Source organism: Mastigoproctus giganteus, chromosome 3, assembly GCF_048544385.1.
Source record: "Mastigoproctus giganteus isolate SK-2022 chromosome 3, ASM4854438v1, whole genome shotgun sequence".
Lineage (NCBI taxonomy): Eukaryota > Metazoa > Arthropoda > Arachnida > Uropygi > Thelyphonidae > Mastigoproctus > Mastigoproctus giganteus.
In genome coordinates this window covers 161901874-161917328 of record NC_143577.1, presented here as the reverse complement: position 1 = coordinate 161917328, position 15455 = coordinate 161901874, and the positions used below count along the sequence as shown (strand labels likewise).

At 38.1% G+C, this 15455-nt stretch overlaps 1 protein-coding gene across 1 annotated transcript in view; it reads left to right on the top strand.

Annotated features, from left to right (window-relative positions):
* Positions 1 to 15455, top strand: part of LOC150088371 (phospholipid-transporting ATPase ABCA3-like) — a 335787-nt gene that overhangs the window by 90659 nt on the left and 229673 nt on the right. The window contains exon 7 of the mRNA XM_090370138.1: positions 3841 to 4051. Within this exon, the coding sequence (XP_090226264.1) occupies positions 3841 to 4051 (211 nt within the window). The remainder of the gene's footprint in view (positions 1 to 3840; positions 4052 to 15455) is intronic.

The window sequence follows — 15455 nt, the reverse complement described above, 5'->3', positions numbered from 1 at the left end:
GCTCTGGGGATAGCCACACATCTTTAGGTCAGCTGTAACCCGTCTAATCTTGTTATCCTTCTCCTCAGAGGAGGAACAATGTGACCCCACCCTTCCCATCAAAGCCTCGACCACACTTTCCTTGTGGCCACTGGCCTGAGCTGATTTGAAGTGCATGTACTGGCCATGACACATAGGTTTTCTATAAACTTTAGTTCTCAAACATCAGCCTACCCTGTACACATACACATCAAGGAAAGGAAGGGCTCCCTCCGCCTCCGAGATAAACTTAATATAGGGTGAACCATCATTCAGCCACCTGAGCACTTCATTATCTCGACCTCTCTGTATTATCGTAAAAGTGTCATCGACATATATCTTCCACAGCTGAACCGGGTGTGGAAGAGTGCTCACCAACATCCTATCCTCAAATTCCTCCATCTGTTCATTCGTTAACACCTTACTACTTAAATTATGAATAAACTCACCCCGAGTAGACACATCCCTCACTCCCCACATTCCGGGCATTAACACTGGCCAGAGCTACCTGAACTACGGATGAATACAGGCAAAGGCAAGTCAATAAATTTAATAGACTAAGAGAAGAAGTTGCAGGAGAAAGGGGTGTGTCTACTCAGGGTGAGTTTATTCATAATTTAAGTAGTAAGGTGTTAACGGATGAACAGAAAGAAGTACTGAATTTAGGAACTAAGTTTAGTTTGATTTCCCGTAGGTCCCCCATTGCAGATACAGCTATGGGTATAGAGAGGGCAATAGCCAGTCTGCCTTGACTCAAACTACAAATGAAGTTTGAGTCAAGACGTTGTGTGTGCCAGGCTGGTCAAATATAGCTTCTCCCAATCTAACGGTGGGACAAAGAAAGGCATTAGGTGAATTGAGGCGGGTTGGTAGCATTGTGTTGCTACCTGCGGATAAGGATAGATCTACAGTGGTTTTGATAAAGAGGATTATCAGGAAAAGGTTCATAATTTGCTCAATGATAGGACCACCTATAAGGTTGTTCAAAAGAACCCATTAGTTGAACTGGAACACCAAGTTAATAAGTTGGTGCAAGGTTGGCAGAAAGCCGGAAAAATATCTGAGGAAGTAGCTTGGAAGTTGCGTGTGTCGGGCTGTCATTTACCTAGGTTTTATGGGCTACCAAAAATCCATAAGGCGGGGTGCCTTTAAGGCCCATTGTATCTTTTACAGACAGTCTGACACATGGTCTATCCAGGTTTTTGGCGGAGCTTATATCTCCCATAGTGGGGCATTCAGACTTTACTGTTAAGAATAGTAGTGATTTTGTACGGTTTGTTCAAACTCAGGAGATATAAGAGGCACAAAATTATGGTATCTTTTGATGTTGTTTCCTTCATCATGGTTTGGATTGTGTGTGTGGGTAGCTTTGGGAAGAGGTGATTGAAAGATAGGACACTATTGAGTTGTGAAGATCTTTGTAAAGGGGCACCTCTGTAGCCAGGTGGGCAGGAGCAGCAGTGCGTAGCACATGCTTCTTGATTAGACTGGGGTTCGAGCCTGTGACCACCAAATACGGAGGATGCGGAAAGGTCAGGGAATGACCACCACATATCCCCGGAGCAATATAGCCTTAGTTGCTAATGCTCCTAAAAACCAAATAAAAACAAACAAACAAACAAACTTTGTAAAGGAATTAGTTTGTGTATGTCTAGCACTACTATGTGTTTAGAAATATTATGTATCAGCAGGTCTGCGGAGTGGCCGTGGGTTCGCCCATTAGTGCGGTTATAGCCAACCTGGCTATTGAGGAATTTGAGGATAAGATGTTGGTGAGCACTCTTCCACCCCGGTCTGGGTGTGGAAGAGATGTGTCGATGACACTTTCACGATAATACAGAGGGGTCGGGATAATGAAGTGCTCTGGTTGCTGAATGACAGTTCACCCTGTATTCAGTTTACTTCGGAGGTGGAGGTGGAGAGGGTCCTTCCTTTCCTTAATGTGTATGTGTACAGGGTAGGCCGATGTTTGAGAACTAAGGTTTTCTATGATAATAACATAGAACGTATTGAGCATTACAGCTCTGGTTCATACTATAGAAAGATAATGTATGTAAAGTAAAATATGAGATAGGCAGAATGGAAAAGTGTAGAGAAAAGCAAAGAATCAAGAAGTTAAACAAAGAGAGTAGTTAAACCATGGCAGAAGTAAGAGGGAAAAAAAAAGAGAGTAAGGTATAGATACGTCTTCTTCAAGAGGAGTGTTTCCATTTACAGTGGGTTTCCTCAGCCTACAAGTTATTTCTTGTTAGGAATTTTTTTCCGTTATAAAGTGTGGTTCTGGGTGTCTTGGTCAGTTAAGCCTCGGGCTGTCATGCACTCCTGTACTCCATCCAACCATGTCCTCCTAGGTCTTCCTCTTCTCCTTCTTCCAGGATAGTCTTTTGATATCTGTTTTCTTGCATCCGTTTTACATGTCCATACCATGTTAGATGCTTTTCTTTGATAGTGTCAATAATAGTCTTTTTCACTTCCATTTTTTCCCTTATGTCTTCGTTCCATTTTCTGTCTCTTTTATAAGTTCCTGCTGAGCGTTTCCAAAAATCCATTTCTGTGGAGAGCGATTTGTTTTCTGCTCGCCTATTCAATGTCCAGGTTCTGCTGCTCCATACAATAGAAGACTTTGTACAATCGTTTGAAATATACGTTTCTTTGTTTTATTTAGTATATTTTTGCTCCGCAGAACAGAGTTTAACATGCCGATAGCCTTTCTGCCGTCTGCAATTCTCTTATTGATCTCTACTTGGATGATCCATCACTTTGTAAGATTGATCCCATATATTTGAATTTATAGACTTGTTTGATTTTAAAACCTGCAATATTTAGAACGTGTCCTGGTCCTGAAGACAACATTTCAGTCTTGCTAAAATTGATTTTTAGACCCCATTGTTTATATTCCTCAAACAATTGATGACATGCATACTTTGCATCTTCGGTCTTGTGCTATCACCACTGATCATCTGCAAAAAGTAAATTGTGAATATAGGTGTTCTTAGTAATCGGCAATCCCATTTTATTGCATTTTTTTGACCAGGATCTTAGGCATAGATAAAAAAAAGGTATAGATACAAAACTAAAAATAAACTAAATGTAGATGGCAGCATGAATGGTACAGAGCAACTAACACTCACTGCAGCCATGTAACATAAACATTAAAATTAGTAGACTCTGAAGAAGAACAAAGGACTGGAGATATAAAGCAATAAAGATCTATTACAAACATCAGAGGCTGCATAAATATAACCAATCATGTAGCCCCTGAATTGTAACATAGACAGAATGGCAAAGTGTAGACAAAAGCAAAGAATTAAGAAGTTAAACAAAAAGTAAGTAGTTAATGCAAGGCAGAAGTAAGATATATATATATATATATATTAATTTACATATCTATTTGATTATTAAAATGAATACTATGTTTTGCTTTGAGAACAGCATATTAACTTAGTTCTGCTAGATGCAGTGTACATTTTAAGTACTAATAGAAATTTTTGAGTCACCTAAGAATTTTCCAACTCTATTCATTAAATAAGATTTGTTGAGTGTACATTTTGTTTTTTATTTCAAAAACACAAGAAGTTTTTGAAATATTATTTATTATATAGGTATCCTCATAATCGAGCTTCCAGTTGGATCAATAAGTAATATCACTTATTGAAAATTTTATCTTTGATCTCATTGAAAATTTTATTCATGTATAACATCATAAGTTTTATAAGGTCATTTTTGGACAGCTGAAAATAAGGAGATGAATGATAGCTATAAAAATATCCACGTACGAAGTTTCAATTCTCTTGTGATTTTTTATTTTTCTACTTTTTTTAGATTCTTGTATTAGATGAGCCAACAACAGGTATGGATCCAGAAGCACAACGTGTAGTATGGGATGTACTTCATTCCATTCGGCATGAAAAAACAATACTTCTGACAACTCATTTTACCGAAGAAGCTGATGTGTTGGGTGATCGTATTGCTATAATGGCAAAGGGAGCAATTCAGTGTTGTGGATCTCCTCTTTTTCTGAGAAGGAAGTTTGGTAGGTAGGAAGTTTGGTAGTATTGGCAAAATGATGCAAGGAAGCAAAAATATATCATCAGCCAAAAAAATAAATAAATAAAAATTATGTAACCATCAGACAAAATTTAGTTTAAATTTGCCTTCTTTTGTGTGTCATCTGAGAAAAAGTAAAGATGCATCAGCATTTAGTGTGCTTAACTCTTTTAAAGCTCTGTACATTTCATTTAGGCACCACACAGATGCCTAGCTTTCAGAGAATGTAGTTTAGAACCCCATTTTTTCTTGGTAAAAATATTTTTTGTGCACTGCAACTAATCTTGTTATTCCACTCTGTACCCTCTCCAACAGATACATGTCCTTTATAAATATAGATTTTTCAAACCTGTATGTAGTATTCCAAATGTGGCCTAACCATTGTCTTATATAATGGAATAATCACCTCTTTTTCACTTCTGACAAAGTTAGGCCTGACATAGCCTAGTGGTCAATAGAAAGAGTGCTGTACACAGGCTCTTTGAGTGGACTGTGGTTCAAGCCCATGACTGCTAAATACAATTAACAGTTGTATTCATGATTTTTTGTAAATTCTTCTTACCTGGTGGTCATGCTGGAATATAAAAAAGAACATTTTTATTTTATTTTCATATATACCTTTGACTGAACTTGCGTGAACTGTTCTAGCAGCCTGTTTTCACTGCTCAGAGAATTTCATGTTGGACTGTACAATAACTCTAGGTCTTTTTCCTTGTCCGCTATCTTGTGCTTTGTACTGTCCATTTGTAAAGAGACAACTGAAGTTTAACATTTATCAACATTAAACATCAGTATCTAACTCATCATATTAGTCCATAATAATAACTTGCCACTAATGCCACATTGTTTTAGTTTATACAGCAATTGTACATGCTGTCTAAGTATCAGAATTTTTCTTTGACTGCAGTTTCTTTGAGACAACCTCATAGTAGCTAATTAGATTGGTCAGGCATTAGTTCAGTTAACAAACCTGTGCTGTGATTGTCTTATGAATGCACTCCTATAAAGTTGATATTGTATTGCTTCTTTAACTACTGACTATTATTGTCCCTGGCACAGAAGTCAAAATTATGAATCTATAGTTTTTCACCTCACTCTTTGAACCACCCTTCTGAATGGGAAATACATTTGCACATGTCTCCAGTCTTTAAATATTTCTTTTGAATTTAAGGATGCTCTTGTTATTTATTTTCATTATTACTACTTATCTTTCAGTGCGATCTATCAATTATGTTTCAATATAATTGGATAGATTCCGTTATAATGTCCCAGGTGCTCATTTCTAGCTGCTCAATTTCTCTTCCCCCATCCTTTCCATTATTATAAAATCATTTAACTATCCATATTTTATCATAGAATTCTACTAACCTAACTTCTACAAACTTTGTCATGTGTGAACATAATGAAAAATATTTATTCAGTTTATGAGAAATCTGTACTGGGTTATCAATAGTTACACCATCTATATCAATCTGTACACCAATGTAATTCAACCCTTTCTTGCTAGTGTTAACATATACAAATAATTCCTTGCTATTTTTCTTTGTATTCTTAGCCACATACTTCTAATCTTCCTTAATCTCACTAACCCACTGATTAACTTGATTATCAGCTAGAATATTCATTTTCTGTAAGGCCACATATCTTCCTGATAATTTATAATTATCCTATGTATTTTTCTTCTCTTCAGTAAAACTTATCAGTTCATCTGACATCCATTTGTGTAAACCCTGAACAATATAATATGCACAATTTTTCATTATAACATGCTTAGCAATCAACTTTTACCTGCCTTAGGAACTCTTTATTAGCATAAAACAATTAGTGTTCTTTGTGATTACCTCTCTGAACACTTCCCATTTGTGTTTAAACTTTTCAAAATTAGTTGGTCTCACTGCGAAGTTTTAAAAATGTCTGAGTCCATTATAATCACCTCTGCAAAAAAAAAATCTTTTCCTTTGACAATAATTATTTCTTTGAATAAATCTTCCATCAATTATAACTACTTCCTAAAGGGTCCTTTACTTGATGATTCTTAATACATGATGAATCACTGCTAATAACCAGATCAAAAATGTTGCTTCCTTTTGTTGCCTCTCTAACATGTTAGTCTAAAAAATCGTACAGCAAATCAAGAAATGGTCTTCTATAAAGTAAGCTCCCAACTCACGAGCTCTAATTGTTATCTAAAAAGTTAAAATTTCTCATGACAAGATATTCTGGTTTGTTGACCCACTCTATTTGTCTATATAGTTATTCATTATACCTTCTGCAGTCATTGCTGTGAATATATAATAAATAAATGTCAGCCTTATTGATGTCACATACTTTTAGGATTAGTGTATAAGGAAGTAAAAATATGCATATACAGTTGTGCCCCGTATCTCACCTCTCTCACTTTGCAAGTGGGGAGACAGCATCAGGCGTCCCTTCTACCTTCCTGGCCCGGCTCCTTGTGCTGGTGGATGGATACCGAAAGGCTCTTTCCATGGTGATTGAACCTCCCGGTAATAAAAGGCCAGTTGAACAACACACTACTCACACATTACCCACACCAACTGGCTTTGCAATGTTGTGCATACATCACAGAGTACTCAGTGGATTTGCAGGGAACCACACAAACCGCTCGACAAAATTACTATGTCCACTATTGTTTTCTATATTTATTAATAATAACAATGAAGGCATATCAGAATTAATGTCTAAGTTTGCAGTTGATAAGGTGGTTGGCAGGGTGGTTAATCAGAGCAATTAAGCTCTGATTAACCACAGATGGATTGAGAAGTGGCAATTGAAGTTTAATATTGACAGATGAAAGGTACTTCATATGGGTAGCAATAATCCCTGATTAATATACCAGCACAACACTCGGGGTAGTGGAGAATGAAAATGACATGGGTGTAATTATGCAATCGGATTTTAAGTTCTCTGAACAGTGCAGGTAGGCTGCCAGGACAATTCATGGGATTTTGCCGATGATATACAGGAATTTTGCTAGCAGAGATAAGGTGATTATTCCAGTGTATAAGGCAACATCTTGAATACTGCATACAGGTCTGGACACCTCATTTTAGGAAGGATGTGGATCTGTTGAATCAAGTGTAGAGAAGAGCACCAAGTTTAGTGAGAGGAACAAAAGGGTACTCTTACTAGGAAAGACTTGAGTTCTGTATCTGGAGACTAGGCACCTGTGAGATCTGACTGAGGTGTTTAAGGCTTTGAATGGATTGGCCAAAGTTCAATGCTGACGGAATACTTTCTGTTGCTCAGTATACACACATATGAGTGGCATAAATTCAAACTGAATAAGAGTGGCTGCAGGATAGATGTGCAGAAATTTTTCTTTAGCAGTTGGGTGTTCAATTGTTGGAACAAACTTCAATCTGCTGTTATAGAAGTGGGTGGTTCGATTTAATTCAAGGAAGAACTAGATAAACTGTTAAAGTGATGGATAGGTGATGTGGGAAGTGTTGGCTTTTTTTTTTTTTTTTTTTTTGGCTTATGCTGTATAAGCTTCCTTCTTTTATCATTTGTAATCTTTTTTTTTTTATGAAAACCCCAAGAATGAGAGGTATTAGAATCTAATCTATAGCACTTAATACCATGTATGGGTTGAAGTTTGAGAAGATGAAAGAAGTTGACATTAGACTTTACTTGAATTTCTGTAAAGTTTAATTTTTAGGAAATGCATAGGGAGGGAGGTTGTTGCAAAAACAAAATTGAAGGAATAAATGAGAAAGAAGAAAAGTTGATTCTGTGATTTTGAAGTTGGACAGTAAAAGGATGCTGACTGATGTGGCACATATTTTCACTGGTTTTGAAGAGAGAGTGGGAATTATAGAAGCCAATTCAGAAGAAGAGTGCTCATGGAAGCATCTATAAAAAAGAAATGCAGCAGAAACAGAATTTCTGTGAGACAGAAAGTGAAGAGACTTTGTTAGAGATAGGTCATTAAGTAACTTAACTGCCCTCCTTTGAATGGAATCTAGAAGCCTCTGCAATTTAGCATTAGGAGATCAAAATTGAGAGTAGGAGTGTGCTATAGGCCTAATGACTCTGATGAGTATAATAAGAAACTGTACAGGGAAATAGTGGGCCAGTAAATCAGAGAGTTTTATAATGGGGGATTTTAATTTCCCAGATATTGACTGGAATTTGTGGGTTGGTCACTCACACACTAGCAAGGCTTTTGTGGATTTATTGGATGATTGTTTTCTAAATCAGCATGTTCGGGAAGCAACTAGAGGGAGCAATACTCTTGATTTGATTATCAGTAGTGATTCTTCATGCATTAAGAATCTGCAGATACAGGAACCACTAGGTGGCAGTGATCAAATTTACTGATGTGCGATTTACTTAAAGATATAATTACCATCAGGGGTAAAGGGAAGAGTTATTGCTTTCGTAATAAAGGCGACTACGATGGTCTGAGACAGTATTTGAATTCTATGCAGTGGGACCAACTGATGATGTTACCAACAGCAAACTCAAAATGGGAAGCATTCAAAGAACTTATCTTGGAAGCTACTAGGCTTTACATACCAACTAAGAAATATTGTTCAAGGTTCAGGCCTAAATGGATGTCAGATGAACTAATGAGACATATGGCAGAGAAGAAAAATGCATGGGAAACATGCATTTTTCTTCAATGTATGGGAAACAGCAACCCCAGAGCAACGTATCAACTCTGTGGTACTACACTGACAGTGGTAGAGAATGAAAGGGACCTGGGGGTGGTTGTGCAGGCAGATATGAAGTTTTCTGAGCAGTGCAGATGGTCTGCAAGAATAGCTCATTGTGTCTTGTCAATGATGCACAGGAATTTTTCTAGCAGGGATAAGGAGTTGATTATTCCCTTGTATAAGGCAATGGTCAGGCCACACCTTGAGTGCTGCATACAGGTCTGGAGACCTCATTTTAGGAAGGATGTAAAGCTGCTGGAGCAAGTGCGGAGAAGGGCAACAAGATTAGTGAATGGAATAAAGCTCTTACAAAGAAAGTCTTACGTTTTGCAAATTACATAGTCTGGAGACTAGACACCTGCGAGGTGATCTGATTGAGGTGTATAAGGCCTTGAATGGTTTTAGCAAGCTCAATGCTGATGGGGTTCTTCCTCTTGCTCAGATTAATTGGCTGAGAGGGCATAAATTCAAATTGAGGAAAGACTGATGTAGGATAGATGTGCGGAAATTTGCCTTTAGCCAGTGGGTAGTTGGTTGGTGGAACAGACTTCCATCCCTTGTTGTGGAAGTTGATAGCCTAAATAAATTTAAGGCTCAGCTGGACGGGTATTTCGAATGAATGGAGGGGTGAAGTGAAAGGGTTTTTTTTTTTTTTTTTTTTTTGGCTGATGCTGCATAAGCTTGCTTTCTTGCATCATATGCCTCTACTAATGCTAATGCCTGAGAGAGGTTTTGGGGCATCGCCCCAGATGTGGAAACTATTCCACAATAGGATGGATTTGCAGTTTGTACTGAGTGAGAAAATGTTTGAAAGAAAAGGTAATGACACAAAAGAGGTAACGCAATTTTTTAGATACCAAGGAAGCAGCATTTGTGATGTACTTATGCCAGGAGAGATTAGGAGGCAGGGTGATCCCCAATAGAGATATATGATCTGATCTAGAAATCTCAGTGTTATTGAAGATAAGCATAAGAGGAGAAACCTTTTTGTGAGATATAAGAAGGACTGAGTTTTAGAAGGATTGAAATCAACTAAGTTATCTTTGCTCCACTGGAGAATTATCTGGAGATTGGCATTTAAGGAATTGGTAGAGGATATTCGAGAAGTTGAAGCTGATTGAGCAGAGCAAGGTTTCTCAAAATTGATGGGTAACATAAGCGAGTCTATCACTAGTAGACTGACACTAATGGAATCCATACTGGTGATCACTGATCAGATGGAAGGTTTCTAGATATAGGAGATGGCAATTAATAGATTTCTCCATTACTTTAGAAAGAGAGAAAATGTGCAACAGTATCAAAAGCTTTTCTTAAATCTAAGTATATATGATGTCAAAATTATTTTTTGTATCCAGATTACAGTATAGCTGTGTTCCTGTCCGGATGGTCCTACATTACTTCTTTAATCAGTGGCTTGATTATTTTCCCTGGAATAGAAGAAGTCAAGCTGACATGTCTGTAATTACTCACATCACCCTTTAATTCCCTTTTGTGAATTTGGGACACATTTAAAAATCGCCTGTTCATAGGGACCTCTCCTAAATCCAATGATGCTCACATAATCATGTCAGTGATCACAGTGTGCTGATTTACTCAAAGAGGATTTACTCAAATTTACTCAAATTTACTTTGGGATTTACTCAAAGAGGTAACTACCATCAGTGTTAAGGGAAGGGTTTTTGCTTTTGTAAAGGTGACTATGGTGGTCTCAGACAGGTTTTAAATTCTATACAGTGGGACCGACAGCAAATTCTAAATGGGAAACATTCAAAGAATTTTAACTTGGAAGCTACTAGGCTTTTCATACCAACTAAGAAATATTGTTTAAGGCTTATGCCTAAATGGATGTCAGATGAACTAATGAGACATGTAGCAGAAAAGAAAAATGCATGAGATACATATAAATTAACAGGTGACACAAAAGCCTATGGTAGATATAAGCTGGTCTGTAATCAAGTCACAAAGGAGGTTAGGCAGGCAAAAGCAGGTTACAAGAAATCTTTGGCAAAGGATGCAAAGAAAAACAGCAAAGAGTTCTTTACTTGATGGTTCAACTGTTGATGATCCTGCTCAGGTAGCTAACAAACTGAATGAGTATTTTGCATCTACATTTACACATGAGGAGTTATACAGGGAGGAGAATGCCAAAGGTGTATTAAACTCTGGCAGTGAGCTAAATGATTTTGAAATAACTGAGAGCAAAGTGGAACAGAAATTGTTGAAGATAAACATAAGAAAGGCACCTGGAGTGTATGGGATCTATCCAGTTATATTAAAGGAGGCAGCAAAGGTAATAAGCAAACCCTTAGCCATAATTATGAGAGCTTCCTTGGCAGAGTTGGACCAAGGTATTTCCGCACCCCGAGCAGAATGGCTTTCCGGAGCCCTCTTACTAAGGATATATACAGAGTGTCTCGAAAATACACGGCATAGCTTCAGGAATGAGTTCCTCGTGTAGACAATAAAAATATTTTATATCAACATAGTTCCGGAAATTCTTGGTTTCCAAGTTTTGAGGGTCTGTCTATGACACTTAACTGTTGACATCACCTTATAGTAATTGTTCAAAATGTCCACCTTCTGCCAGAATACAGGCCTCACATCGACGTCTCATGGACTCGTGAAAACGATGCCAAATTCCTGACATGTTTCGTATTGTCTCACAGCCTGCCACAATTCAATTGCAGAGAGTTTCCATATCAGCTACCGGAGTCGAATACGCCAATGACTTTAAATGACCTCACAAGAAGAAATCTAGTGGGTTTAAATAGGTGAGCATGGAGGCCAGGCAGTTGGTCCACTCTACCTATCCACCCACCAGGAAAACTTCGATTCAGGTAATTGAGAGCTAGGTGGCTGAAATGTGCGGGAACGCCATTGTGCATGAAGCGTGCTTGTTGATGAATGATCAGTGGCATGTTGTTTTCCAGAAAGTTTCTGTATGCCTGTCCTGTCAGTTTGTTTGGAAGTACATGGGGCCCAAATAAGTTATCACCAAAAACACCCACCCAGATGTTGAGGCTGAACCGCTGTTGGTGATGTGATGGAAGAATTGTATGTGGGTTTTCCTCAGCCTATACATGCTGATTGTGAAAGTGTTGGATTCCGTCTCATGTGAACTGTTTCATCTGTGAATATCACTAAGGCAGGAAAGTGAGGAGTTGTACCACACTGCTGCAAGAACCACTGGCAGAACATTACTCGCGCAGGGTAATCTGCTGGTGACAAGGCCTATACCCATTGCAGATGGTAAGGATACAGTTGGTGTTCTCGCAACACTCTCCAAATACTCGAACGTTGAACAGTCAGTTGCATTGCTATTCTGCATGTGTTGATTCCAGGAGTGGCATGCACAACATCCAAAATCTCCTCCTAAACTTCAGGAGTCATAGATCTTGGTCATCCTCTGTCTGCAGCACAAGGTGTAAAGTTCCCTTGTTCACAAAGGCGGCGATGGATACCTTCAAACGTTTTCCTGTCTGAACATCTTCATTCTGGGAACCTTTGTGGTACAAACAATGAGCCTCCAGAGCATTGCCATCCGCCAAACCATACATAAAGTGCATATCCACTTGCTCCTGATTTGAGTACATGGTTGGAATGGAAAACCACCAGATTCTGTCCGTACTGTGTGATAAAGGAAATCACTGGCAGGAGATAAGACATTCTGGTTAATAACTCGGGAACCAAGCATTTCCGGAACTATGTTGATATAAAATATTTTAATTGTCTACATATGAGGAACTCATTCCTGAAGTTATGCCTTGTATTTTTGAGACCCCCTGTATATTTCTTGCCTCATTCTTCTTCTTCTCTGTTTGGTGCCCTGGCAAGGGCACTGCTAGCCTGTTCACATAGTCTGTGCCTTAATTCGGCACTGCATTTTGGACTCAGGGGAGGTACCCATGGACTGAAAATGTGCAGATGTGACCACAATTCACAAAGGAGGATCAGAGGGTGACACAAGTAATTACAGACCTGTTAGTTTGACTTCTGTTCTCGGAAAATTAATGGAGGCACTGGTTAAAGAAGCACTGCAGAATCATCTAGACAAGACTTCAGTTATAGTTTGGACACAGCATGGGTTTGTTGTGGAGAAGTCTTGTCTGACCAATTTGATTGAATACTATGATGTGGTCACAAAGGAACTGGATGTAAAAAATATTTTTGATATATACTTGGATCTTAGGAAAGCTTTTGATACTGTTGCACATGGAACACTACTACAAATTGGAGCAGTATGATATTAAGGGCAAATAATTGCTAAGGATAAAGGGTTGGTTGATTGAGAGAAGACAGAGAATGGTATTCAATGGACACCGCTCTTTGTGGACTAATGATATTAATAGAGTCCTCCAGGGTTCAGTGTTGGGACAATTGTTGTTTACTGTATTTATTAATGATGAAGGTATATCAGGCTTAATGTCTAAGTTTGCAGACAAAAACAGAGGTTGGTAGGGTTTGCTAATGACACTAATGACAGTACGCTACTGCAACAGGATCTAGAAAAGTTGAGCAGATGGGCTGAGAGGTGGCAACTGAAGTTTAACATTGACAAATGTAAAGTACTGCATATGGGTAGCAGTAACCCCAGAGTAACGTATTAACTCTGTGGTACTACACTGACGGTGGTAGAGAATGAAAAGGACCTAGGGTAAAAATTTGTGCAGGCAGATATGAAGTTTTGTGAGCAGTGCAGATGGTCTGCAAGAATAGCTCATTGTGTCTTATCAACGATGCACAGGAATTTTTCTAGCAGGGATAAGGAGGTGATTATTCCCTTGTATAAGGCAATGGTCAGGCCACACCTTGAGTGCTGCATACAGGTCTGGAGACCTCATTTTAGGAAGGATGTAAAGCTGCTGGAGCAAGTGCGGAGAAGGGCAACAAGATTAGTGAATGGAATAAAGCTCTTACGAAGAAAGTCTTACGTTTTGCAAATTACATAGTCTGGAGACTAGACACCTGCGAGGTGATCTGATTGAGGTGTATAAGGCCTTGAATGGTTTTAGCAAGCTCAATGCTGATGGGGTTCTTCCTCTTGCTCAGATTAATTGGCTGAGGGGACATAAATTCAAATTGAGGAAAGGCAGTTGTAGAATAGATGTGCGTAAATGTGCCTCTGGGCAGCGGGTGGTTGATTGCTAGAACAAATTTCCATCTGTTGTTGTAGAAGTTGACAGCTTAAATAAATTCAAGGCAGAACTAGATAAACATTTGGAGCAAATGGATGGGTGAAATGGGAAGGGTTTTTTTTTTTTTTTTTTTTGGCAGATGCTGTATAAGCCTGCTTTCTTGCATCATATGTTGCTACTAATGCTAATGCTAATTTCAAGATGATTAATAATATAAAAGAAAGTTTGGGGAATCATCATAGCACCTTCATTAGTGAGGCATCACCTACTGTGAATTCCCAAGTGGTTATATTTCTGGCATGGTTTGCTTGTAGGAAGTGAACTATGGAAACCCAAAGTATTTCAATTAGCCAGATAATTTAGTGCAAACCATGGTCATGTGTGACTTCTTGATAAGATAATGTGTTTCTTAGTGTATGATCATTTATTTATTTATATAATCTTTCTTTCTGTCTTTTCTATGATATTAGTTGTAATTCATTTAACCTCATTCTGTTATGTAATACTATTATTAATTTTTACTTAATACAAAAAACCATTTATTTATTTAGTAATTAAAAATTGTTTATGCTCTAAAAGTGTATTTTATATCGTTTTATGTTATTGTACTGCCCCCTCTTGGCTATAGCTGCTTCGTGCTCATCGGAGTACAGGCACCACATGTTCTACATATTTGCCGCATTTTCAAAGTTGTCTCACTTGTTAACTTTATTTACCTATGTTTTCCCAATTTCATAAAAAAATGTCATTCCATGGTTCTTTTCATTGAGGCAGGTGCACTGGTGTCTCACTGTACTGAAACCATAACTTTTTACCATCCTGAACCATCATAAATTCAAAAAATTCTTATACCGCTACAATGGCTAAAACAGTCACTTATATATACGGTAATACCCCGACTTACGCGAACTCGGAGTTACGCGGTTCTTGATTTTTTCGTTTGGTGTATATCTGAAATTAGCTTACCAGTGATTTGGAAGTCAAATCATAAAGCTTGGGTGACAGCCTCCGTTTTTAGGGACTGGCTTGGTCACCACTTCATACCCGAAGTCGAATGTTATTGCAAGTCTAAACAGATTCCATTTAAAGTAATGCTTCTTATTGACAATGCACCCGGTCACCCTCCTGCCACCCTAATTAATTTCAACCCACGTGTGAAAGTTGTGTTTTTGCCTCCAAGCACAACCAGCTTGCTTCAACCGATGGACCAGGGAGTCATCAAAACATTCAAGGCTTACTACACGAGGCGTTCGTTTGCACGTCTGAATTAAGCTATGAGACAAAATAGTAAGATATCTGTTAAAGACTTTTGGAAACAATTCAATGTTTTAGATGCCGTAAGAATCATTGAAGAATCTTGGGATGAAATTCACAAAAAAAAACATTGAATGGTCTCTGGAAGAAACTTTGTTCATTTTTTTTCAAAAACGAGAAATTTTATGAGACGAAAACAACGCCAGAAACTGATCATGTCGCTCATGTGATAGAAGAAGTTGTTAATCTTGCCAGGCAATTAGATTTGGAAGTCAGTGGTGATGATGTCAACGAGCTGTTGGATTCACATAGTCAGGAG